The 27,430-nt window shown below is 46.7% G+C and overlaps 2 protein-coding genes across 2 annotated transcripts in view; one reads left to right on the plus strand and one right to left on the minus strand.

Moving 5' to 3' along the window:
- Positions 1-27,430, plus strand: part of LOC308679194 (vomeronasal type-2 receptor 26-like) — a gene marked incomplete at both ends in the record, with an annotated part of 478,617 nt that overhangs the window by 39,755 nt on the left and 411,432 nt on the right. The gene's annotated exons all lie outside the window — the stretch shown is intronic.
- On the minus strand, positions 731-27,014 carry LOC308679199 (vomeronasal type-2 receptor 26-like; the record flags this gene model as incomplete). Its single annotated transcript, XM_081346792.1, has 6 exons — positions 731-1,641; positions 2,427-2,553; positions 19,234-19,446; positions 23,647-24,441; positions 25,545-25,833; positions 26,803-27,014. The coding sequence occupies 6 exons, from the start codon at positions 27,012-27,014 to the stop codon at positions 731-733; spliced, it is 2,547 nt and encodes an 848-aa protein (XP_081202918.1).

Below are 27,430 nucleotides of genomic sequence, written 5' to 3' on the forward strand. Positions count from 1 at the left end.
GACCACCCCCGGGTGCCCTTCATGTAAGGAGTCCAATACCCTGGCGTGTAGTGCGGGTGGAATGATGACCCTGCTACCCCAAAGGAGGCACCCCTTGTGTGTGGAGATTTCGTCGCGTCTAATGAAATAGGCCTGAAACTCTGGTCCCAGGGATTTGTCCTTCCACCCTGTGCAAACCCATGAGTGCACCCTGCCCATGATGTTGTCTGTGGCTGTGTGGCTGGCAATGTCCTTGGCAAGAACTAGACACTTGGGTAGTTCCTGCAGGGCTAGGATCTGTGTGGCTGGTGCTGGGTCTGGGTCGTGTGTGTCTAAGGGGAGCCTACTTAGACCGTCTGCGTGGCCCATCTCCTTCCCTGGCTTGTGCACCAGCTTGCAATTGTATGCTGCAAGGAAGATGCATATCTAATAGATGATATAACCATGTCTATTCCTAATTAGCATGCATCAATGTACTTTCATGCCCACCCACTGTTGCTATCCTAAAGAAAGAGATATTGTTGAAATAAAAAGAAAAATGTCAGTTGCATTGTCACAGCAGTTTGAATAAAATGTATTGAAAAATGAGGAAATAACTGCATTAACACTTTATTTTTATCTTGTTAATATATTCTTTTTCCTACAAGAAATTGTTTTCCTCAAAATCTTTCAGACATCCTTTATTTATTTGAAGAAAAATTATTGCACCCCTCATGTATGGAGACTAGCTTGGAGTTGAAATTCCTCTGTCTCATATTTCCACATTTCTTCTGGCTGTAAGCTGTTCCTTTGTGTTCAGGTCTGGCCTGAAAAGGATAATGTAGCACTTGGGGATGAAGATGCAGCCCAGCAGACCAACACTGGAGGCCAGGATGGAGAAGATCTGCACAGCCACCATGTATTTCCCTTTGGTGCTCAGGTAGGTGGGCACAAAAGTCACCCAGACACTGCAGAAGACCAGCATGCTGAAGGTGATCAGCTTGGCTTCGTTAAAGGCCCCAGGCAGATTCCTGGCCAGGAAAGCCACCGTGAAGCAGATGACAGACAGGAAGCCCATGTAGCTGAGGGTGAGGTACAACATGACAATAGCCCCGTCGTTGCATTGCAGGATGATTTCTCCAGGCTGGGAGTGGAGGTCAGAGTCAGGAAAAGGGGGAGAAACTCCCAGCCAGATGAAGCAGATGATAATTTGAGCACCAGAACAGGAAAGGATGATGGAGTTGGCCAAGCTCTTCCCCAACCACCTCATCACTCGGTTTCCTGGTTTTGTGGCCAGGAAAGCCAGCACCACCGTGATGGTTTTGGCCAAGAGAGAAGAAATGGCAACTGAGAAGATGATGCTGAAAACTGTTTGTCGGAGAAAGCAGGTGGCTTTCCTTGGTTGACCAATGAAGAGAAAAGGAGACAAGAAGCAAAGTAGGAGGGAGACCAGGAGGATGTAGGAGAGGTCCCGGTTGTTGGCTTTGACAATGGGAGTTTTTCGGTATTTAATGAAGATGATTAAAACAAGGCCTGCTTTTAGGAAGAAGAGTAGAGAAAAAGACACCAGAATGATGCCCAGAAGTTCTTCAAAAGACAGGAAGTTTCTAACTTTGAGCATACATTGGACTCTGTCCTCATTTGGATATTTATCATCTGGACACTTGGTGCATTTTTCCGTATCTGAGAAAGAGGAAAGGGAATATTTCTTCAACGTTCTGTCCTTCTCATTTCAGAAAAATATCTTCTTGGGACACCAGCTGACAGCAGGAGCATTTTCCATGATGCATTTCTTAATGTCGCCACAGAAAGAAAATAAGAAAATCTTTTTCTAAACAATATAAATCTAAGATCTATGAGACTGGTGGAAATCCTAGGCCTGAATGATTTCCTGTGTATTGTGCAGAATCTTCATAGTATCTGATCTTCATACAATCTTCATAGTAACCTGATTATTAGAAGTTAATAACAAATCAGTTAATCTTTCTAGGCACACTTCCTGGGTCTTACCAGATGGCATTTCTTAATATACTGAACCCAGAGGATGCCTATCTTGTGAGATCTACTTGTCTGGCAGAGAAAGCTTGTCCTGTAAATAATCTGGAATGCCTACTAGAGTGGTTCTAATAGAGGCATAATGAGGTGCACCCATAATTGCTCCAACCACCTCTTTGTGGACAAGATCTTCTCAGTCATCCAAAAAAGGGGAAGCTCACATAGAGTAAATTGCAATAATCCTTCTCTAGGAGGGGCACCTAAGGCAATTTTTCAAGTTTCAAACAACTCAGAAGTTTCTAAAAAGGTGAACTTGGACACTTAAAACCACATCCAAACTTAAAAGCAGTAGAGATATTTTCTCTGGCAGTAGTAAAGCTTGCCCAATCTGCCACATCCACATGTACTTTCCTCAAAGTGTTCTGGATGGATCCAGTTCCACAAGGCCCTCCCTTTTTTTCAGTGTCACCCACCTTCCTGAGTGGAGATGGTCCCCTCCGGACAAGGAATGCAGTCGTAGCAGCAAACTGGCTCTCCTTCTCGAGCCCTCTTGACAAATCCAGGATGACAACTTTCTACACATTTGGACTGAGGCAGGGACTAAGCAGAAAAAAATAGGGATGCAAAAGAAAAGGTGTTAGGACTCTTCATGTATGGAAAATGGGGGTAGAAATGGACATTAGATAAGTAGATTCTGGGATTCACGTAGGTAAATATGAAATCTCTGACTAATCCGAAACAGATGTAGGAGTTGTAACATGTGGTAGATTCTTTGTTTAGTTCCTCCCTGTTGCTTCTGGCATTTAGCATTGCAATAAAGGATTTTCCTGCTTAACAAAGGCTGGAAGGATGGAATTCAGAAAAGATGTAAGCATTCAGTGGCAACCAGTCGGTTCCTCCTCATGCTCTTATTAACACACAAAGGCATGATTAGCCCTATTAACACGCATTTCTCCATTCTTCATGCAGCCGTGATTTTAAAATAAGATGATTTACTTTAGTATAAAAGGTTTAGTAAACCTTTATTCTAAATGTTTGATTAAAAGAGAATAAAAGTGTGATGAAGAAAGGAAATCTCTGACCAATATGATCCAGAAAAGAATTATTTTGGACTATATAAAAACTGCAAAGCTGCTTCCCTTTGAAAATAGTCCAAAATCATCTAGTTAACACATTAAATTAGGGCTGTCAAGTTTAAAGGAAATGTTCTTTCTTGATTTGCACATTTATTTCTTCAATTTATATGGCTGCCATGTTGTTGTTAGTTGTGAAGTCGTGTCCGACCCATCGCAACCCTATGGACAATGTTCCTCCAGGCCTTCGTGTCCTCTACCATCTTCTGGAGTCCATTTAAGCTCACGCCTACTGCTTCAGTGACTCCATCCAGCCACCTCATTCTCTGTTGTCCCCTTCTTCTATTGCCCTCAATCTTTCCCAGCATTAGGCTCTTCTCCAGTGAGTCCTTCCTACTCATTAGGTGGCCAAAGTATTTGAGTTTTAGCTTCAGGATCTGGCCTTCTAAAGAGCAGTCAGGGTTGATCTCCTCTAGGACTGACCGGTTTGATCGCCTTGCAGTCCAAGGGACTCGCAGGAGTCTTCTCCAGCACCAGAGTTCAAAGGCCTCAATTCTTTGGCGCTCAGCCTTTCTTATGGTCCAACATTCACAGCCGTACATTGCAACTGGGAAGACTATAGCCTTCACTATATGCACTTTTGTTGACAGGGTGATGTCTCTGCTTTTTAGTGTGCTGTCTAGATTTGCCATGGCTTTCCTCCCCAGGAGCAAGTGTCTTTTAATTTCTTGGCTACAGTCCCCATCTGCAGTGATCTTGGAGCCCAGGAAAATAAAATCTGTCACTATCTCCATTTCTTCCCCATCTATTTGCCAGGAATTGAGAGGGCCGTAAGCCATGATCTTGGTTTTCTTAATGTTTAGTTTCAACCCAAGGTTTGCACTCTCCTTCACTCACAACAAGAGGCTCCTTAGTTCCTCTTCACATTTATTTCTTCAATTTATATGGCTGCCATGCTGATGGTCTAAGACTAGTTTCTACAACTGGAGTGGGATGAGGTGGAGTTGAGGTCATGAAACATGTCCCTCAAAAAGACATGAATCTTTTGCTGCAACATGTGGGACATACATAAGTATGAATCCTGTGTCATAAAGGGACATTTCAAAGCTCCAGGCTAAGCATCCAACAGCCTTTCTGTTGAAGAACTAAAATTAGGGGTCACCAACAGGCATGGAAAGAAAGGCCCAAATTTATTATTAGTTAAATTTGGAGACTCCTTTTTTCTCCCCAGAGAGACTTAAGGGAGCTGACAATGGCATTCTGGGGGTTTTCAGACGAAGACCCTCTTACAAGCCAGGAGCAGAACCTGCCCTTTCAGGAAACAGATTTCTCCAAGCAGGACAAGATGAAGCTTATTTCCCAAAGGTATCAAAAGAACCTCCACCCAAGCCTGAGTCAATTTCTTCTGATTCAGTCCAAACCTGAATTCAGGGACTTATCAACAGAATGCCCCTTCATGGATTACCGCCTTGTTGTGGCGAAGGGGCTTGCGTAATTCAATGAAGCTATGAGCTATGCCATGCAGGGCCACCCAAGATGGACAGGTCATAGCCGAGAGTTCTGACAAAAGGTGATCCACTGGAGAAGGAAATGGCAACCCACTCCAGTATCTTTGCCATGAAAACCCTATGGACAGTACCAAAAGGCAAAACGATATGACGCTGGAAGATGAGCCCCTCAGGTCGGAAGGCGTCCAATATGCTACTGGGGAAGAGCAGAGGGCTAGTACTAGTAGCACCAGAAAGAATGAAGCGACTGGGCCAAAGCCGAAAGGACGCTCAGCTGTGGATGTGTCTAGTGGTGAAAGGAAAGTCCGATGCTGTAAAGATTTTTTCTCCATAGGAACATGTAATGTAAGATCCATGAATCAAGGAAAGCTGGACGTGGTCAAACAAGAGATGACAAGACTGAACATTGACATCTTAGGTATCAGCAAACTAAAATGGACAGGAATGGGTGAATTTAATTCAGATGACCATCAGGTATACTACTGCGGGCAAGAATCCCTCAGAAGAAATGGAGTAGCCTTCATAGTCAATGAAAGAGTAGGAAATGCAATACTGGGATACAATCCCCAAAATGACAGAATGATCTCAGTTCGAATCCAAGGCAAACCATTCAATATCACAGTAGTCCAAGTCTATGCCCCAACCACCGGTGCTGAAGCGGATGAAATTGACTGGTTCTACGAAGCCCTACAGCACCTTATAGAACTAACACCAAAAATGATGTCCTTATCATCATGTGGGATTGGAATGCTAAAATAGGAAGCCAAAAGATAACTGGAATAACAGGCAAGTTTGGCCTTGGAGTACAAAATGAAGCAGGGCACAGGCTGATAGAATTTTGTCAAGAGAATACGATGGTCATAGCAAACACTCTTTTCCAACAACCCAAGAGACGGCTGTACACATGGACATCACCAGATGGTCAGTACAGAAATCAGATTGACTATGTGCTTTGCAGTCAAAGATGGAGAAGCTCTATACAGTCAGTAAAAACAAGACCAGGAGCTGACTGTGGCTCAGACCATGAGCTTCTTGTTGCAAAGTTTAGACTTAAACTGAAGAAAGTAGGGAAAAGCACTAGGCCACTCAGATATGAATTAAATCATATCCCTGTTGAATATACAGTAGAGGTGACAAATAGGTTTAAGGAATTAGATCTGATAGACAGAATGCCTGAAGAACTATGGACAGAGGTTCGCAACATTGTACAAGAGGTAGCAACTAAAACCATCCCAAAGAAAAAGAAATGCAAGAAAGCAAAATGGCTGTCTGAGGAAGCTTTGCTGAGGACAGGAGGGAAGCAAAAGGCAAGGGAGAAAAAGAAAGATACACCCAATTGAATGCAGAATTCCAGAGAATAGCTAGAAGAGATAAGAATGCCTTCTTAAATGAACAGTGCAAAGAAATAGAAGAAAACAATAGAATAGGGAGGACCAGAGATCTCTTCAAGAAAATTGGAGAGATGAAGGGAACGTTTAATGCAAAAATGGGCATGATAAAGGACCAAAATGGTAGGGACCTTATTGTGTAGTGGGTTTTGGATCACGTAGACCGCATGGAAAGACGCCAGCCAGATGAGTGCAGCATATCAGCTCTTTATTGTGGTCAGACTGAACTGGAACAAAGGGCTTCCTGATCCCTTATATACCTGGCCAGGTACACCCCAGGCCAATCCCTTTAACTGAATTTCCTGCTGTCCGCGAGCCAGCCAATCCTGGTATAGCACCACCTGGTGGTGTCAGTGGCCACTGCTAATATGAGCACCCAACTATATACATCTATATACATAACACCCTTTCCTCCAGAAGAACAAACAATAAACAACAACACAAAAAATGAATACACTGTTGCACTGGTTATTTCTTTTGAGACACCACATGACCCTCACCCTCATGACCTTACATACTCCTCTAGATATACGGGTGGCCTATGAGTCCTGAATGACCGTCTCATAGTTTGCTCACCGTCTTGGTCAGCAGAGTCATTAGTTGAGTCCTGGCCCTGGGCCCTATCGACCACATTGTCGTGGTAGGCCTGTGCCTGTTGTTGCTCAGCCCTGCCAAAACTCTCTGGCAACTGTTCGATGACTGTGAGATCCTCCTCCTTCCCCGGACCCATTGTTGATGGTTGATGGGGTTGGTCGGTTTGTGACTTTTCAGGAGCATGTTTCCTCAATTGGTCTATGTGTCACCTGACCTGGCAGCCTCCCTCCACCTCTACAATGTATGACAAAGGCCCTGTTTTGTCAACTACCACCCCCTGAATCCACAAATGCCCCGGCCCATAGTTCCTAAACCAAACCATTTTGCCAATGTTTATTTCCCTGGTAGATTTTGGTTGTTCTGTCTCTGCGGCCACTCTGTCGGGATGGAGTCTGTCCAACTTGGTGATAAGCCGTCGTCCCCAACGTAGTTCTGCAGGATTCTTGCCAGTGGTTGTGCATGGTGTGGTATGTTGTGCCAGAAGGAATTGAGCCAACCTTTGATGCCAGTCTCCACTGATGATGCATCTCAACGCGTACTTAGTCGTTCTCACCATGCGTTCTGCTTGTCCATTGGACGACGGGTGGAAGGGCGCAGATGTGACGTGTCTAATCAAGTTGGCCCTGGTGAAAGCCTGGAAATCAGCAGATGTGAATTGTGGGCTGTTATCAGAGACTAACACATCAGGCAGGCCATGCATGGCAAATAGTCCCCTGAGCACCTGGACAGTCTTTGCTGTGGTCATACTCACAACCGGAACTACCTCCAGCCATTTGGAATAGCTATCTACCACCACCAAAAATAGTTGTCCTTGAAATGGTCCAGTGTAATCAATGTGTACCCTGGACCAGGGAGTGTGTGTTACTTCCCACTTATGTACCAGGGCGTGCGGTTGCTCTGGCCTAGACCTTTGGCAACTGTAGCATCCTGCTACTTGTTCCTCTATGCTTTTATCCAGGCCAGGCCACCACACGTAACTCCATGCTAACGCCTTCATCCTGGCTATGCCTGGATGTCCTTCGTGTAGCGACTGCAAAACCTTCTCCCTCAATTTCTCTGGAATAATGACCCTGCTACCCCACAATAGGCATCCCTTATGAGAAGACAACTCATGTCTCCTTGTGAAGTATGCCTGGATCTCTGGGCCTGGGCTCTTCTCTTGCCACCCTGAGACTACCCACATTAAAATCCTGCTCAGGACCTGTTCTGAACCAGCCCTCTTCCGGCCTTGTAGTAAGGCAAACCCCTATTCAGATAGAAGAGACTGGAGAGCGTCCAAGGCTAAAAGGCGTCTGCCAAGTTTTATTACACAATTAACAAAAACACTAGAGCTTGTCTCCTCAAGCGGAAGAGTTGCTTTCAGCAACCAGCCCCTCCCCAAACACTCCTTTTATTGAGAGCTCAGGGCGTGGTCTCCCTGTGCCTCCTCCCGAGGAGTCCCACAGCCTTTCTTTGTTTGTTCCTGCTCGACTGCCTCCTGCGTCGGGCGTCCTTGAACAGGGCCAGCTGTGGGTCATCATCCTCCGCACTATCGGGCTCACGCAGCTGAGAAGAGGTCCCCGGCTGAGGGCTATGCAAAGCCTCCAAACCATCATCAGCCGGTTCGTCTCCCTCCTCCCCCTCATCTGAGTCATCCGATACATCGGAGCCGGCTGTCGGACCCACAGGCTGGCCCTGAGTCACAACACTATCCCGCACCGCAGGGCCCTTCCCCCGGGTCTGCCGATCCGGATGTGGTCGGGATGGGAACTGTTCGTGAAAAGCAGTCACCAACGCAGGGGCATGAACGGCAGTCGTGTCTTCCCATGTGAAGTCCTCCGGCCCGTACCCTTTCCACTCGATCAGGTACTGGAAGCGACCTTTCAGCCAGCGGGAATCCCTGATGCTGGCGACCTCGTACTCGGGGGTGCTGTCGCCATCACGAGGTCCTGATGGGGGAGGTTCCGCTTGGCGAAGTGGACAAGCCGGTTGTTCGGGGACCAACAAGGACCGATGGAAGACGGGGTGCACGCGCAGGGAACGTGGCAGAGTTAAACGATAGGCGACCGGGTTGATGACGGCCTCGACTGGGAACGGTCCAAGGTAACGGTGGTCCAGCTTCCTCGCCGGCCGAGTGGATGGTAGGTTCCTGGTGGACAGCCAGACCCGATCCCCCACCGATAGTGGAGGCGTATCCCTTCTCGACCGATCGGCGAACCTCTTGTAGTCGGCCTTGGCCTTCTCCAGCTGCCGTCGCACCAACCGATGGATCGCCTGTAACTCCGCCATGAATTCGTTCGCTGCCGGCTCCGGTGAGTCCACGGGAGAAAGGGGGAAAAACCGGGGGTGATAACCCACGTTGGCCAAGAACGGTGTCATCTGCGTGGAGGTGTGCTGCGAGTTGTTAAAAGCAAACTCGGCTATGGCCAAATAGTCCACCCAATTGTCCTGCTGCAGGTTAACGTAGCAGCGCAGATACTGCTCTAAGATGCCGATGACCTTCTCGGTACCCCCGTCGGTCTGAGGATGATGCGCGGACGAGAGGCAAACCTTAATGTCCAACGCCCGCATCAACTCCTGCCAGAAGCGGGCTGTAAACTGGGCCCCCCTATCGGAGACGACTCTATCGGGAAGGCCGTGCAGCCGGAACACCTGTTGGATGAACATGCGACTAGTGGCGCGAGCTGACGGTAAGCCGCGACAGGGGATGAAGTGCGCCATCTTGGTCAACATGTCCACCACCACAAACACTGTCGTGAAGCCGGAGGATGGGGGTAGATCCGTCAGAAAGTCCATGGACACAGCCCCCCAGGGTCTCTTGGGTGTTGGCAACGGCTGCAGTAAACCAGGCGGGGCCCCTGTCGCTGACTTGGCCTGCCTGCATGGGATGCAGGAGGTGACATAAGACTGGACGTCGTGTCGGACTCGGGGCCACCAGAAGGTACGGGAGACCAGGTTCAGAGTCTTGAACAGGCCAAAATGCCCCGCAGCCGGGTTATCATGACACTGGCTGAGGACGAGTCCCCTGAGTGGCCCTCCCGGAACATAGAGCCGGTCACGATAATACAGGAGTCCATCCGTGACCGACCAAGGCGAATCTGGCCCCACCTCTTCCTTCCGCTGAGCCACCCACGCCTCCTGCTGCTGCGCCTCCCGGATCCGAGCCCGTATATCCACCGGCTCCCGCACCGCAGCAAAAGACTCGACGGGGATCACGGTCCTGGGCGGAAGCTTGTCTTCCACTCGGGTGTACTCGGGCTTCCTGGACAGAGCATCCGCTCTCTGGTTGTGCCCGCTTGGTATGTACCGCACCCGGAAGTCAAACCTCGCAAAGAAGAGGGACCACCGGATCTGGCGTTGGTTCAAATTCCGAGCGGTCTGCAGGCTTTCTAGATTCTTGTGGTCCGTCCGGACCTCAATTTGATGCCGCGCCCCCTCCAGATGATGCCTCCAAGCCTCGAACGCCGCCTTGATGGCCAGCAGCTCCTTCTCCCAGATGGTATAGTTGCGCTCCGAGGGATTCAATTTCCGAGAGTGATACGCGCAAGGGAAAAGGGTACCGCTGGGCGTCGCTGCCTGGAGTAACACGGCCCCAATGGCAATGTCGGAGGCGTCCGCCTCCACGACAAACGGCCGTTGCGGGTCAGGATGCTTCAAGATGGGCTCCTTCATGAAGGCGTCCTTCAAAGCTTGGAACGCCTGTTGTTCGGGGGCGTTCCACTGGAACCGAGTCTTCTTCTGCAGGAGCCGGGTGAGGGGGGCTGTCAAGGCAGCAAAGCCAGGGATGAATGTCCGATAGTAGTTGGCAAATCCAAGAAGTCGCTGAACGTCCTTCACGCGACGCGGGGGTTGCCAACTCTGCAACGACTCAACTTTACTCGGCTCCATGGCGATGCCCTCAGGAGAAATGCGGTGACCCAGGAAATCGATGGTCACCTGGTAGAACTGGCACTTCTCCAACTTGGCAAACAGCCGATGTTTCCGGAGGCGCTGCAGGACCTGACGGAGATGCTGATGATGCGCTTCACGCCACGGGGAGTAAATCAGGATGTCGTCCAGGTAAATCACGACAAACTGGTCCAACAGATCCCGAAAGATGTCGTTCATAAAATGCTGAAACACAGCGGGGGCGTTGGTCAGGCCAAACGGCATCACCGTGTACTCGAAATGTCCATAGCGAGTACCAAACGCCGTCTTCCACTCATCACCCGGCCGAACCCTGACGAGGTTGTAAGCTCCACGCAGGTCCAGTTTCGTGAAGATCTTAGCCTCCCGGAGTCGGTCCAAGAGCTCGGGGATGAGGGGCAGCGGGTAGCGGTTACGCACCGTGATGGCGTTGAGTTTCCAGTAGTCACAGCAAAGCCGTAACTCGCCCGACTTCTTTTTGACGAAGAGCACAGGCGCAGACACTGGCGAGGACGAGGGCCGGATGAAACCACGAGCCAAATTCTTTGTCAGGAAGTCCCGCAATGCAGCCAACTCGGGCTCCGACATGGAGTACAAACGCCCCACTGGGAGAGGCGCATCAGGGACTAGATCAATGGAGCAGTCGTAGGGCCTGTGCGGGGGTAATTGGTCCGCCTCTGACTCACTGAACACGTCAGCAAAGTCGGACAGTTCGGGAGGCAAGGAAACCCCTGGGGAACCCTCCACCTGGCCGGCACAGATATGGCGGGTGTGTTCCACGCACTGCAAACTTGGGAAGGTAACCAAGTTCTGAGACCAATAGATCTGTGGATCATGCGCCCGGAGCCACGCCAGTCCCAAGACCACGGGGAAGTGCAGATCCGAAGTGATGTAGAACTGGATGGCCTCCACATGGGAACTGATGGCCATGCACACTGGTTGCGTGGCGGCCGTAATAGGCCCGGACAGGAGCACTCGACCATCAATAGTCTCCACTAGCATGGGCGGATCCACCGGACACTGGGGAACAGCCCATTTGGCCACGAAAGCCGAGTCCATAAAGTTAGTGGTAGCCCCAGAGTCAATTAAGGCATGGACCGGAATCCCCTCTGGCTTGCCAGGAAGGATCAGACGTGCCTCCAGAATCAAATGCCGTGGAGGTTCACAGGCACCGTCGGAATGGCGTCGCTCGGCGTGGTCGTTGTGGGTCGCCCGATCTATCACACCGTCTAGATCGGGCTCGGGCCGTTTCCCGACAGCAAAGCAGGGGACTTTCTCGGGGCAGGCTTGGTCACTGATGCCCGCTGACGCTTCTTTGGGCAAGAAGCAGCCAAATGTCCAGGGTCCCCACAGTAAAAACACAACCCCCCCGATCGTCGTCTGTCCATTTCCGTCACCGATAGACGGGACCTGGCGGCACCCAGCTCCATTGGCTCCTCCCTCTGGACTGGGGGCACACGCTCAACAGGAGCGGCAGGGGTCTGTGGGGTGGCACGGCGACTCTTTCGCTGCTGCAGCCGGGCATCGATCCGCAGACAAAGATGGATCAGCCCATTCAGGTCTGAGGGAATGTCCACGCGGGCCAGCTCATCCAACATCTCCTCTGACAAGCCATCCTGAAAGGCATCCACGAGCGCAGCCTCATTCCAGGCGGAATCCTGGCTAAGCAGCCGGAAATCGCTGATATAGGCCTGTAGGGAGCGCTGACCCTGCCTCAAAGCTTTCAGACGTCGGGTGGCAGTCTGCGCCTTAATCGGGTCCTCGTACATGAGGCGCATATGGTCACAAAACCCCCCAAAGTTATCCAACAAAGGGCTAGGCTGTGCCAACAGAGGCGTGCCCCAACGAGCTGCATCTCCCGACAGAAGGCTCAACACGAATCCCACCTTATCTCGGTCAGTGGGGAAATCAGCTGCTCTCACGCTGATAAAAAGCTGGCATTGTCCCAGGAAGGCAGGAAACAGTTCTGGATTGCCAGCAAATTTATCCGGCATAGCTATCTGACATTTCCTCCTGGGTGGGGGTGCAGCATGTACCTGAGCTTGCAGTTGAGCCACCTGAGCTGCCAGCAAAGTGAGTTGCTGGGTGAGCTGAGCATTCTCGGCAAGAAGCTGCTCCATCGTAGTAGTAAGGGGTGGGAGGCTGAAAGCAAACTGTTCTGAACCAGCCCTCTTCCGGCCTTGTAGTAAGGCAAACCCCTATTCAGATAGAAGAGACTGGAGAGCGTCCAAGGCTAAAAGGCGTCTGCCAAGTTTTATTACACAATTAACAAAAACACTAGAGCTTGTCTCCTCAAGCGGAAGAGTTGCTTTCAGCAACCAGCCCCTCCCCAAACACTCCTTTTATTGAGAGCTCAGGGCGTGGTCTCCCTGTGCCTCCTCCCGAGGAGTCCCACAGCCTTTCTTTGTTTGTTCCTGCTCGACTGCCTCCTGCGTTGGGCGTCCTTGAACAGGGCCAGCTGTGGGTCATCATCCTCCGCACTATCGGGCTCACGCAGCTGAGAAGAGGTCCCCGGCTGAGGGCTCTGCAAAGCCTCCAAACCATCATCAGCCGGTTCGTCTCCCTCCTCCCCCTCATCTGAGTCATCCGATACATCGGAGCCGGCTGTCGGACCCACAGGCTGGCCCTGAGTCACAACAGGACCCTGTCTACTGTGGTACCGGCAGCAATGTCCTTAGCTTGGAGAAGGCACTCTGGGAGATCTTGGATAGCCAGTATTTGTTCAGCCAGCGCCGGATCAGGCTCAGTCATGATTAAAGGTAACCTACTTAATGCATCTGCGTGGCCCATATCCTTTCCTGGTTTGTGGACCAGTTTGCATGTGTACGCAGATAGAAATATGGACCACCTTAACATCCTCGGGGATAGAATTTGTGGAGTTTGTTTATCTGTTGTGAACAGTCCCAACAGGGGTTTGTGATCTGTGAAAATAGTGAATTGCCTGCCATACAGGTAATCATGACATTTCTTGACTCCCGATACTATTGCCAGGGCCTCCTTATCAATTTGAATGTAATTTCTTTCCACCCTGGACAGCGTTTGGGGGTAATAAGCAATAAGCTTCTGCTCCCCATTTTCCTCTATGTGACTCAGAACAGCACCCACGCCATAAGGGGATGCATCACATGGGATGCAGATGGGCTTATTTTCTATAAAATGTGTGACAGTTGAATTACTGGACAAAAGTTGTTTTAAATTTTTGAAACTGTGTTCATGGACCGTGGTCCAATTCCATGGGGCTTTCTTGTCCAACAATCTGTGTAAAGGCTCAGCAATTGCTGCTTTGTGAGGCAAGAACACATGATAAAAATTAATCCCAGAAAAGCTTGCAATTCAGCCTTGTTTTTAGGAGTAGGAGCCATTTTAATTGCTCTTACCTTGTTATCAGTTGGGTGAATTCCTTTGGTATCAATTCTGAACTCTAAAAATTCAGTGGATGCCACTCCAATGCTGCACTTTTCCTTTTTTTAGTTTGAGCCCTGCAGAGCAGAATCTGTTTAAAACAGCCTACAGCCTGTCAGCCAAAATCTCCTCAGACTCCCCAGCAATCAGGACATCGTCAAAATAAGGGCGTACTCCAGGTATGCCCTTCAAAGTCTTCTCCATCACCTCTTGAAAAATTCCAGGAGCTACAGAGACACCGAACTGTAAACAGTTAACGCTGAAAGCTCCTCCGTGTGTAACAATTGTCTGAGTGTCAGCCATCTCCCGGGTAACCGGGAGCTGCTGGTACGCTTGCGCTAAATCTAACTTGGCAAAGATGGCACCACCCTGGACTGCAGAGAGGACGTGCTGGACCGTCGGGACCGGGTAAGTGTGCGGATTTAAGGCCCGGTTCACCGTGGCCTTATAATCTGCACAAATTCTAACGTCCCCATTGGCCTTTAGTGGGGTAACTATGGGGGTCTCCCAATCTCCCCCCTCCATGGGCTCTAACACACCTTGTTTAACTAACTTATCCAATTCGCGCTCAATCTTGTGCTTGAGCGCGAATGGGATTCTACCGGGCTTAATTCGTACCGGCAACACATTCGGGTTTCACTTAAATTTAATGGGGGCCCCTGTGTATTTCCCAAGTTTGCCATCGAATACGTCTACACACGTTTTGCAGACGGATTCGAGGCTTTTTGGCTGGGTATTATGGATCCCAGAGATCCCAATACCCAAAGCCTCAAACCAATTCAGCCCCACTAAACTAGTCCAAGGGAACCTTGAAATTCTTAAACCCTACTAACATAGTGGCCTCCCTCTTGGTTTTAATAGGGGCATGCTGGAAATCAGACAACTGTATGCTTGCAGGTTTCAATGGAACCCACCGCTTGCTCCGGCCGCAAACCACTTTAAAAGTCTCATAAGAAATTATTGAGACTGCAGAACCGGAGTCGAGCTCCATCTTGCAAGGTACCCCTTGCAAATGGACATCTAGTTTAATTTTTGGGGTGAGCAGACGGTGGATTTCCATGTGAGACACAGTCCTCCTGCTCTCACAAAAATTAGGAGGTGTGTGCTGGAGGGGCTCAGTACCTTTTAGCACCACATCCAGGGATTGAAGTTCATGCCGGCTGTCCAGTTGCAATTCCAGCAGACGGCTTGGATGTGACCCGTCTTGCCGCAGGAATGACACTTCACGGTTCTGAACTTGCAGGTCGCTCTCAGGTGATTCCCTCCGCAGTTGGCACATTTTTGGACGTTTCCTCTGCAGCTTCTGCAGCTGCAACCGGTGCATTTGTTGGCTGTTGTGGTCTTTGTCTGGCTTCCGTCATTGTAGTGCCGCGTTAGGTGTTTTCCTAGCCTTTGAAGTACGGCATCAATTTCTTCTTCCTTGACTGCTTCCCTGCTTCTGCCGTACACAGTGCTCTCCTGGTGGACTGTACCTTCTGAGCCGCTGCTGGGTCGGTGTGTGGGCTGGTCTGAGCTGCTGGATGCCTCGTGGGCCCTTACCTTGTCCAGGAGCTCTTGCAGAGTCATGGACGGTTTTGCTAGTATTTTTTGACACAACCGGTTGTCCCTTAGACCTAATAAGATCTGGTCACGAATTCTTTCTTCAAGATCGTGGAACTTGCAAAGACGGGTGGCTTGTCTCATGGCTGCGATGTATTTAGCCATCGCTTTGCCCGGTAACTGCATCTGCTGGGTGAAATGGAACCGCCAGAACATTTCAGACCTCTTTGGCATAAAATGCCCAGTTAGTTTGTCTGTGAGGTCCTTGTAGGAAATGGCTGAGATGTGCGCCAGTGAATACAACCCGACAGCCACATCGTAAACATCCGTACCACTGAGGCACAGCAAAGCTGCTGCTTTAAACCGGTCTTCCGTGATCTGGTTAATCAGTAGGTACCCTTCAACCTGTCCCAGATGTGACTCCCAGTGCTCGGGCTGGCTGACGTCGAATTCACGGATCTGGCCAAGTTTTCCCATGCTGTGTCCAATCCAGCGGATACTGCTTCGTTAGAATATATTTAGGGAGAGATATCTCTTCCGTCGGTCCCTAGTGACTTCAGCTAGTGCATCAGCTAGTGATTCAGCTCTGAATGAAACAGCAATCCCACCATTGCCGCTATTGTGTAGTGGGTTTTGGACGGAGTGGACCACATGGAAAGATGCCAGGCAGATGAGTGCAGCATATCAGCTCTTTATTGTGGTCAGACTGAAATGAAACAAAGGGCTACCTGATCCCTTATATACCTGACCAGGTACACCCCAGGCCAAGCCCTTTAATTTAATTTCCCGCCGTCCGGAGCCAGCCAATCCTGTCGCAGTATAGCGCCACCTGGTGGTGTCAGTGGCCACTGCTAATATGATCACCCAACTATATACATCTATATACATAACAGACCTAACAGAGGCAGAAGAGATTAAGAAGAGGTGGCAAAATTACAAAGAAGAACTATACAAGAATGAGCTTAACGTCCCTGATAATCACGATGTGGTGTTCACTGACCTCGAGCCAGACATCCTAGAATGTTAAGTGAAATGGGCCTTAGGAAAGCTGAGCAACAACAAAGCTAGTGGAGGTGACAGTATTCCAGCTGAGCTATTCAAACTCTTAAAAGATTGCCGGCGGGTAACACCCAGGGGGAGGGCCTTCTCAGTGGGTGCGCCTGCCCTCTGGAACCAGCTGCCCGTGGAGCTTAGGACTGCCCCCGACCTCCGTTCATTCCGCCGGGACCTGAAGACCTGGCTCTTCGAGCTCTCTGGCCCAGGCTGAGAATTTTAATTTTAATTTTAATTGGGGTTTTTTACTTTTTCAGGGACTGTTGTAATTATTTTTAATTGTTTTTAACTTTTGTATTTCTTGTTTTAAATACCCTGTAAACTGCCCTGAGTCCTGCGGGAAAGGGTGGTATATAAATCCAAATAAATAAATAAATAAATAAATAAATAAATAAATAAATAAATAAATAAATAAATAAATAAAAGTGCTACATTCAATTTGCCAGCAAATTTGGAAAACTCAACAGTGGTCACAGGATTGGAAAAGATTAGTTTAGATTCCAATTCCAAAGAAAGGCAATGCCAAAGAATGTTCAAACTATTGCACCATTGCACTCATTTCACATGTTAGTAAAGTTATGCTTAAAATTCTACAAGCTAGACTCCAGCAGTATGTGGATCAACAACTACCAGAAGTACAGGCAGGATTTTGAAGAGGCAGAGGAACTAGAAATCAAATTGCCAACATACACTGGATCATGGAGAAAGCTAGGGAGTTCCAGAAAAACATCTACTTCTGCTTCATTGACTATGCAAAAGCTTTTGGTTGTGTGGATCACAACAAACTGGCAAGTTCTTAAAGAGATGGGAGTACCAGACCATCTTATTTGTCTCTTGAGAAACCTAAAGGAGTTTCCTCCTTTAAATTTCTGGGAGTCTACCTCTGTGAAGATCTGACCTGGAAAGTTAACACAACTCACGTGGCTAGAAAGGCCCAACAGAGGCTTCACTTTCTTAGGGTCTTGCGGAAGAACAGGGTAGAACAACAGTTAATGACCCTCTTTTACCGGTCTACTATAGAGAGCGTCCTCTCGTATGGTATTGTGGTTTGGTATGCTGGTCTGACAGCCGCGGATAGGAAAGTATTACAGAGGGTAGTGAGCACAGCACAAGACATTGTAGGCTGTTCCCTGACACCACTGGATGACATCGCCAGGGCTCGTTGCCTTGGAAGAGTGAGGAAGATTGTCAGGGATGACTCACACCCTGGACGGTATCTCTTTACTCTCCTACCATCCGGTAGGAGATATAGGAATATAGCCAGCCATACCAACAGGCTGAAAAATAGCTTTTATCCGTCGGCTGTTAGGCTTTTAAATGGGACATAATCTTATGCAGAATTGACTTGGGAGACCGGTGTGTGGTGTAGTTGGTTCACATAGTGTGGTGGGATGGAGGGTTTGTTGTCACTGTGTGTTGGGGGGAGAGAGCACGGGGGGAGGCTCAGCTAATCTCAATGTACACATGTTGTACTTTGACAATAAAGGTTTATTATTATTATTATTATTATTATTATTATTATTAATTATTAATTATTATTAATTATTATTATTATTATATGCGGGTCAAGAAGCAACCGTGGGAACTGGACACGGAACCACTGATTGGTTCAAAATTGGGAAAGGAGTCCTGCAAGGCTGTATACTGTCGCCCTGCCTATTTAACTTATATGCAGAGCACATCATGAGAAATGCAGGGCTAGATGAATCAAAAGTTGGAATTAAGATTGCCGGGAGAAATATTAACAACCTAAGATATGCAGATGATACCACTCTAATGGCAGAAAGTGAAGAAGAACTAAAGAGCCTCTTGTTGCGGGTGAAGAAGGAGAGTGCAAAAGTTGGGTTGAAACTTAATATTAAAAAAAAACAAGATCATGGCATCCGGCCCTCTCAATTCCTGGCAAATAGATGGGAAAGAAATAGAGGTAGTGACAGGTTCTATTTTCCTGGGCTCCAAGATCACTGCAGATGGGGACTGCAGCCAAGAAATTAAAGGACGCTTGCTCCTCGGGAGGAAAGCCATGGCAAATCTAGACAGCACACTAAAAAGCAGAGACATCACCCTGCCAACAAAAGTGCGTATAGTCAAGACTATGGTCTTCCCAGTTGCAATGTATGGCTGTGAAAGTTGGACCATAAGAAAGGCTGAGCACCAAAGAATTGAGGCCTTTGAACTATGGTGCTGGAGAAGACTCCTGCAAGTCCCTTGGACTGCAAGGCGATCAAACCGGTCAGTCCTAGAGGAGATCAACCCTGACTGCTCTTTAGAAGGCCAGATCCTGAAGCTGAAACTCAAATACTTTGGCCACCTAATGAGTAGGAAGGACTCACTGGAGAAGAGCCTAATGCTGGGAAAGATTGAGGGCAAGAGAAGAAGGGGACGACAGAGAATGAGGTGGCTGGATGGAGTTACTGAAGCAGTAGGCGTGAGCTTAAATGGACTCCAGAAGATGGTAGAGGTCAGGAAAGCCTGGAGGAACATTGTCCATGGGGTTGCGATGGGTCGGACATGCCTTCGCAGCTAACAACAACAACATCAACAGAATTGCTTTCTTCTTTGCTATTTGCATACAAGAACGAACAAACCAGAAGCTATTAGCAACACATTCCCCAGCCCTTGTGGGTTTCTCACCAGTCTGATGGAGATACTAAATTCTATCTGGTTCATAAAATGGAATAATATTGACGCTTCCCAAGCAGTCTAAGATGATCAGGTTTCTACTCCCCAGATTCAGTTCTCAGTGAAGGTCAACCACCTTGGGGACCAGGCTGAGCCCATTTGAAATGGACCCACAGACTTTGGAAAAGAGAAAAAAGAGACCAAAATTTCACTCACCTTGTTGAGCAACTTTAGCTGTGAAACAACCTCTTGAATGATAATAAGTCCCTGTCTTTCAAACGTCCCCAGAATCTCTACCCTGGGATCTTCCTTGGGGAGAACCAGGAAGGTTTTGATCCCCAGATCTGCTTTTAAATCTCCATTTTGGTCCAAGTAGAGTTTCTTCCGGGAAATATTCCAAAACTCGTTCTTCTCCAGGAAGGGATGAACCTGGTATTGAATCATCCATGAATTTTAAAAGCACAAAATTTCATTTCTTATCTCAAATTGGAATCTTTCTTCTACAGTTCTCTAACTAGCATATATGCTTAATCTGGAGAACAAATATTGCCACTATCTTCATAAGTGAACAAAAAAGTTTTTAAAAAACAGTCAATCATATACTGACAAAATTCTGCATATATTCAGAAAATACAACAGACACAATTGGTCTAGTATTGGTAACATTCTAGACCAGATGATAAATAAATTGAAGAAGAGAAAGAAGAGATTATTTTTTAAAGTCTTTGCAACCATCAGGTTGATTCCCAGAAAGCCTGGATTTGTCAAGAACAAGGTTGCCAGGCTGATCTTCTCCCTGCTAATCCAGATGGGAAACACAACCAGATGTGCTAATCCTACTTGATTTTAATACTACATTAACAGAATTTAGTACGTCTGAAAGTACAAATCTCCCACCAACACTTTTCTTACCCTGAAAAGTTAGGGAGGGGCTTTTCTGAGTTTCATTTCCTGCCCTTTTATGCAGCTGCAGGATTCCCCCCCTCTTGTCTGACACACCCCCCAGGGCAGCCTCTCTGCTCCCAAAAGTTATCCTCACAAATTAGTACATTTCCAAAATAGATTAAAGGGAAGTAGATGATATAACTTTTCAATGTTGTCAATACACTAGAGGTGATAACTCTCTGTGATGGAAGATTTGATGAAAGATTAATAAGAATTTTCAGTTAAGTATAATTTGATCTGATTTAAACATTACCAAGTTTCCAGAAAAATATTTTTGATTTCTTCACAGTGCATGAGTAAAAAGCAGTAGAAAAATATCTGACTTTTAAGACTTGATAAACTATAGTATCTCGTAAAATAATGTTAATGATGCACTGCATGATAAGAATACAAGGGAGACAGTTTGGTCTAGTGGTTAAGGCACAGGGCTAGAAAGCAAGAGGTTGTGAGTTCAAGTCCCACCTTGGTCATGGAAGTCTGCTGGGTGACTTGGGGCCAGTCTGTAGTGTTTTATGGCGGGTTCCCGGTCAATAAAGGACAGCAAGCTTGGGTGCAATCAGCTGTTTATTCATCTCCACAGGAACAGCTTAGCGCATTTTAAAAACCCCTTACATAGTCCCGCTGGCGAGCTCCTGGCCAATCCCTGTCCATGGATTCTCCCGCCTCTTCCGTTCCTGACCAATCCTGGGCAACCGTGTGTGGAGCTGTCAGCTCGCAGCTGTTATCGGTAGCTGTCAGCGGTAGGTAGGTAGACATCTGCGGTTTGCTTGGTCCCTTCCCGGCACCGTGCTGTGCCAGAGGTTTTCTGTAGTTTTGCTGGATTATGTCGATTCCGATGTTGGGATCGGTGATTTCTTCTTCGTTGTCAGCTGAATTACTACGGTGGATTGACCCGTTGGGCCCATTGGTGGGCTGGTCTTGGATTTCCTTGTGAGTAGTTTCGTACGCCCAGATCTCACTGACGACCTTGGTGAGGCTCATGGTCGGTTTGGTGACTATTTTCCTTTGAAGCCGCTTGTCAAGGAATCCCAGGACGATCTGGTCCCGGATCCTGTCTTCCAGGTCCGGGAAGTGGCACCAGCTAGTGGTGTGTCGTACAGCCGCAACGAAGTCTGTTGCGGCTTCTCCTGGATGTTGAGTCCGCTGGGCGAACCGAAGTCGCCAGTACAGCTCCGAGTGAGCTGGTATGAAGTGCTTATTCAGCATGTCAGTCAGGACCGCATAAGGTATGGTGTTGACTGGGTCTGGGTAACAGAGGCCGGCAGCGACGTCGTAGATGGCAGGTCCGCTGAGGCATAGTAAAGCGGCAGCCTTCAGGCAGTCTTCAGTTATTTTATTGAATAGAAGGTACCCTTCTACTTGCCCCAAGTGAGATTCCCATCGCTTGGGGTATTTAATGTCAAATTCTCTGATCTATCCCAACGATGTCATGCTGTCCCAGTGACTACTGCTTCACGGCTTCTGTGGGGCTATTTTCCCCAGTGACTTCAGCTCAGTGACGGTCAGCTCGTGACTTCGCTCCGTATCTTAGCTTTATGAAGCAGTACCACCTTCATTGCCAGATGTAGTGTTTTATGGCGGGTTCCCGGTCAATAAGGGACAGCAGGCTTGGGTGCAATCAGCTGTTTATTCATCTCCACAGGAACAGCTTAGCGCATTTTAAAACCCCCTTATATAGTCCCGCTGGCAAGCTCCTGGCCAGTCCCTGTCTGTGGATTCTCCCGCCGCTTCCGTTCCTGACCGATCTCGGGTGACCGCGTGTAGAGCTGTCAGCTCGCAGCTGTTAGCGGTAGCTGTCAGCGGTAGCTGCGTGTGGAGCTGTCAGCTGTCAAAGAACTGTCAAACATGCGATCTTCTATTGTAACCATTAAATGACTGTTAACAAACATATATTACAAGTCACTCACAGGGTTGTTGTTGTGGGGGAAATGAACACAACTACTCCTTGGTGCCCAGCCTGGGGACTTACTCCTCTTTTACTCCTCTGGAAAGGGTGCAATCCAAATTCCTAGGAGCCATATTTCAGGTAGCACCTTGCACCCCAAATTTAGCACTAAGGAGGGAGGCCAAACTAGCCAAAATCGAGAGGTGCAGAAATTTACCTTTTCGCACTTTGGTTAAAACTACTCTTTTCCCCTACAGATTTGAGTTCTCTCCATACAGAAGACAATTTTGAATCAGGAGAGTTCAAGGCGATCTTACAAAAACTCTGGTAATCTCGGCTTCTCCAGGGAAGGGCTTTTCATGATGGAATAGGAGTTAGTTCACTAAGTGAACTTAAGCAAGGGATCAAAGATCTGGAAATCCAATAAGGTTGGGGTGCTCTTCCCAGGAATGTTTATTCGAGCAGTCAAATTCCCCCCTTTAAAACAGCGAGATATTTATATCAAATAACCATGCCCCAAATCCGAAGGGCACTAACCTTAGCGTGCTGCAACACAATTCCCACAGCCATTTCAGAAGGGCCGATACAAATAACAGCGAATGAGCTGAGACTGGGTCTCTGTGGACAAGGCGCCACTGAAACTGCAGCTCAGGTCCTGCTATGCTGCATCTTCTACAACGACTCATTGTGCTGCCACCACGTGGCTGTTCTTGGGAAATTATAATATGCTAATTGGGTCTGCCAGTACCTTCCCCTTTGTGATGTATTTCCTGTCCTGCTCATGATGCTGTACTGGGATCCACCCCTTCTGGGTTGGACTTCCTCCTTCTCCTTGCTCCCTTGTGTTCCATCCTCCATTGTAACATCTGAACACAAGCCATGCGGACAGTAATCCTGTTACTGTCTTTCGACCTTAAAGCTCCGTCCAGATTCACCTGACCACACCTTCTCTGCTGTAACCACCTTCTACATGCAAAATAAAAGTATTTCAGATGAACCAGGTGCTTTATGAGTTCACTGTCTGGAAAGGGCCGTTAAATGTGACTAAATTCGCTTAAACAGACCAATAAGTGTCTTAACAAGGAATTATATTCGCAATACAACTGCCTGTAGCAGAAGACTCATGGATTCACTTTATAAGACCTCTCTTAATAAAATATCTGGGAAATACTTTTTATGTGCAATTACAGTTATCAGATCAACATGAAGTAGATTCTCTGAATGGGGCCAAATTCTGTTATGCTGTATGCAAATTTAGGTAAGCTCTAACTGCCCATTGATTGTCTTTCCATTATTATTATTATTATTATTATTATTATTATTATTATTATTATTATTATTATTATTATTATTTATTGTTGTTGTTGTTGTTGTTGTTTGCTGGACTGTGACTGTAAGAAAAATTGATTGGTTGAAGGAGAAAGCTGTGTTGGATACATTTGCCACATTGAGTTATTTCTAAATAAATAAATACATGTTCATGAAATGACCTCACAATCATACTTGACTGCAAACTGAAAGTGGGTCTTGAGAGAAGCAGTTGAGAGCAGCTTCTCCAACTTACAAAATCTCCCAGTCAGACAAGGGAGGCTACAAAACTCTTCCAATAACTGAAAGAGGTTAGACAGAAACCTAAGATCTGTTCACTGTTATTCCAGAGTGTCAGACAGGAGCAATTAGAGGGTCCAAATCGGTTGACCTTTTACAGCAAAAGTAGGTTGAGATGGTTCCCCTCCTTCTCCTCTGGATTCCTTCTCCAAAAGAACTAAGATTAATGGATCCATATTGGGATCCCATACCTGCCATGGCTGCAGCCTTGGAGTCCTGAAGATCTTTTCTCCCTCCTTCCTTCTCCTTCTTGATCTGGAGGAATACGCAGCATGCAATGCGTGGGCCAGAGTCTGAATGACACTGTAATAATAGGGGTCATTTCTAATCCGGACCCTGTTCCTTTTCTCCTGGGTCTCCAGTGCGGCTCTCTGGGTGCATCTTCTCCGGCCTTTGACAGAAAAGACATGCTTGGAAAGAGAACAGTGAAAATAATGATATTGAAACTGACTTTCCACAAAGAAATGGGGTTCAAAGGCATCATCTTTTGGCCTTTCTTTTGCCAAAAACAGAAATTTCAAAATACTATGGATGTATTCAAGAAGTCTGGTTTTTTTTATATTATAACGTGCAAAATTTGTGAGGATCCAGACTTTCTCTTCAATGGATCCTGGCAAATTTTCAAGTGATTTATGGAAAGGAAGAATTCTGTCCCAAATGGAAACAGCTTCTATGAAGTGAACAAAAACATTGACTTGTCTCCACTTAGAGAGGGCATCCCTGAGGGATGCTGTAGGTCCAGTTGTTGAGAATCGTTGTGATATAACAACACAAATTCCATTCCTGACAAGCATCGGAGTAAAGGTTCTAATGAAAGTCTCTCCATTCTCTGTGTCTGAAGCAAAGAGACCAATGAAGGTCCACCTGAAATGGAGCAGCAGCTGGACCATTGCTGGATAGTGGAATCCTTCTTTGGGGCCCATCCGGTGGAAAAAGGGGAACTGACTTTTATCACTCAGGGCCTCTGAACCTTTTTCGGTTTTGATCTGAAAAAGCAACGAAGAATGCTGTGTTATAATGTGGGTGAAATCAACTCCAGAACATTAGTTATTGAGAAATCCAACTTTGTTCTGATGAACATTTTAGAATAGTTTGTTCCTTAGTCTTTGTTTATAATATAGGACTTTATATAACAATGGAAAACAAAAACAAATTAAGTAAAAAAACAAAAACAAATGCAATGCAAATTTCTGTATCGCTCCTACAAGTTATTGCAATTAGATTCAAATTTGCAGATATCAAATAAAGGTTTTTGATTTAATAAAAGGCCATATTAATATATTATTCTTGAGGACTGATCCATCTTTCTCTGCTTCTATATCCCAGATTCCTTGTAGAACAATCTTTTTAGCTTCTTCTCCAGTTGTACAAGAGACAAGGAGACCACAACTCCTAATACAAATTACGAGTTGTACAACCCAATAAGTCTTTAATTGAAATTTTGTGTTTTAACAGACACAATTTTTATACAAAGAAAAAATTATGTAAATTCACAATTCATTTCCGAAGGCAGCTGCTGAAGTCCTTTTATCCACCCCAAGGACACTCCTCAGATGCCGTGATTGGCTTCATATAAGAATACATGGGTTATCTTGGCCTTATATTCTTTAATCATTAAGGATAAAGAAGCTGGAAAGCTATGATTTTTTTAAAGTTTGAGCACTAGATTCACTCTTGACTGTGCTCTAAAGGAGCTCCTTTCATGATGAGGGATCCAAGATTCAGTCTCAGAGAAAACTAACGCAGGTAAGGAAAGCTGATCTATGGCACCGGCTATGATGGCTACGATGGTGTTTTCCAAAGGCCATAACTTTTGAATTTGATATATTAATAATCAGTCAACTACTATGACAGTAAGCTATTGCCAACATGACTCCAATTGGATAAGGCAGTTATTACTGATATGTGAAAATGAACATGTTAATGAAAGACCTCAAAACCTGGATATTTTTTCAATAGTTGATTATTCGTAAAAACTAATATTCTGAAAAACAGCTGTTGAATTCCATGGAGAAGATATGGTTGCATCTATTTCTCACCCCCACCACTCTCCACTTACTTTACCAGATAGAGAATAATGTACACAAACCTGTGGGACTTTGTAGATGTCTGCTAACGTTGACATCTGGATGGAGATGTCTCTTCGAGCTAAATCAAGAAGAGCCAGTAGGTTGTCCTTCCTTCCACAGCCGTAGTTGGGGACATTGGCTTCTGCAGTGGAGAGCATGTCCAGCAAGGCGTCTGAAGTGCGTAAAGTGCTCAAATAGTTGTCATGGATGTTGTAGCCAAGTGTGAGATTGTGCAGGAGCTGGGGATCCTTCTTGACCTCTTGAATGGCAAAAATTAATTGTAGGGCAGTTCTAAAACCATAAGTAGTTCTATTGTAAAAAGAATGTTTACGTTATTATAGTCAACAGCAACAACAAATGCTCTTTGTCTCCACAAGCCTAGTGACCCTCAGGCCAACATTGATCCAAAACCAATGATCAATTATACAAACATGGAAATGGCTGAGGAGAGGCAGCTCCAACTGTTTCAATCACTACTTAAACAAAGTTCAATGTTCAAGTGATGAATTTAAGATTGAACTGAGAAAAGAAAATAATCTGTATTTCTTTCAGGTTTTTTTCAACCCCGTCTGTCAAGACCCACCCCAATCCACATCGTAGGAAAGAAGAACTCTTAGAGATGAGATTGTCCAACAGGAACTTTTACTAAAACATGGTTGACAGTGGATAATCTAGACAGGATCTGGAAACTGTCTTGTAAGTCGATACTTTTTAAATGTCCCTTAGTAAAACCCCTCCCCTCAGCCCATTTGGTCAGTACCAGATCAGTCAGGTTTCAGGTGTCAAACTCCTCGTGGGAAAGGAGAGCCCCAGTACATTTGCAACATTATTACTTCCTCCTCTTCACATTCCAGTCGGAGATACAAACCAGATTTTCCCCCTCTCCCTCTTTCTTTGTTTTTCTTAGTTCAAAGGGTTTCTTCCCTGGTCTTTTGTGATGGCCTCCAGGCAGGCTGATTACACAAACTTTGCATCTAAAGGATAGAGATGGCTCTTAACAACCCTGCCTTCTCTTCCCTTCCTTGGAAATGGCAGAAACCAGTAAGGGGGTGAGATTTAGATTTGCCCAGTTAGAAATGAAATATAAATGGATGCTGACACCGTCTTTGGATTACTGTCTCTTCCACAAAATAAGTCAAAGAGGAAAGCCCTGGAAATCAAAACTATTCAGGACGTTAGACAGGTTCTGCAGTGTAAAAGTAAGTGAAATAAGAAGAAAAGGAGAGTGTTAGAATTGCAAATGGAGGGAATGCAACTCCATCACTCTGAATGACTTACGAAGGAGGCGGAATAGGAGGAGCCATGTTGAAAGGCAACTTTATATGTGATATTTCCTTTGCAGTTATGACTATACTGATGAGATGGTCTCCTGCCCTGTAAAAGCTCCATGGGCCTTTTTCATCCTGGTGCTCCAAACTCAGCGGGCATTTCATTCCAGGCTTCCCAGAGACAGGCTGGGGCACCAGCAGCATCAGAAGCAGAAGGTCCATAATTCATGGGGTGAATCAATCCCCTTCCTGTTTCTGACACAAACAAGAGGAACAATTGGAAAAATTCAAAGACCCTCAGAGGTTCTAGTGGCTTTCCTGATATAAACAGAGAACCACAGTTTCATCTGGAAAGGAGAGAAAGGTACAATCAAGAGCAGAGCCCCTACCTGTCCCAAATCTTGTTCCCAGGAAGCTTGACCCAAGGAATTTATCCTTTCCTGATACAAGATCCTTTGCATGTGGCTTCAATCTGATGTCTACGTCAAAGTCAAAAAATGGAGAAGTAATATCAAAGGCCTCAAAGTTCCAGGTGGTCATAATTACAGTGAGAAGCAGCTTCTCCTCTTGGGATCCTAAACTTTTTCTTGGGTCCATGTGCAGAGGAGAGGCTGATGAAAAGCATGTTAGTGAAAAAT

The sequence above is a fragment of the Vipera berus genome (genome assembly GCF_964194415.1).
Source record: "Vipera berus genome assembly, contig: HAP1_SCAFFOLD_27, whole genome shotgun sequence".
Taxonomy (NCBI): Eukaryota; Metazoa; Chordata; class Lepidosauria; order Squamata; family Viperidae; genus Vipera; species Vipera berus.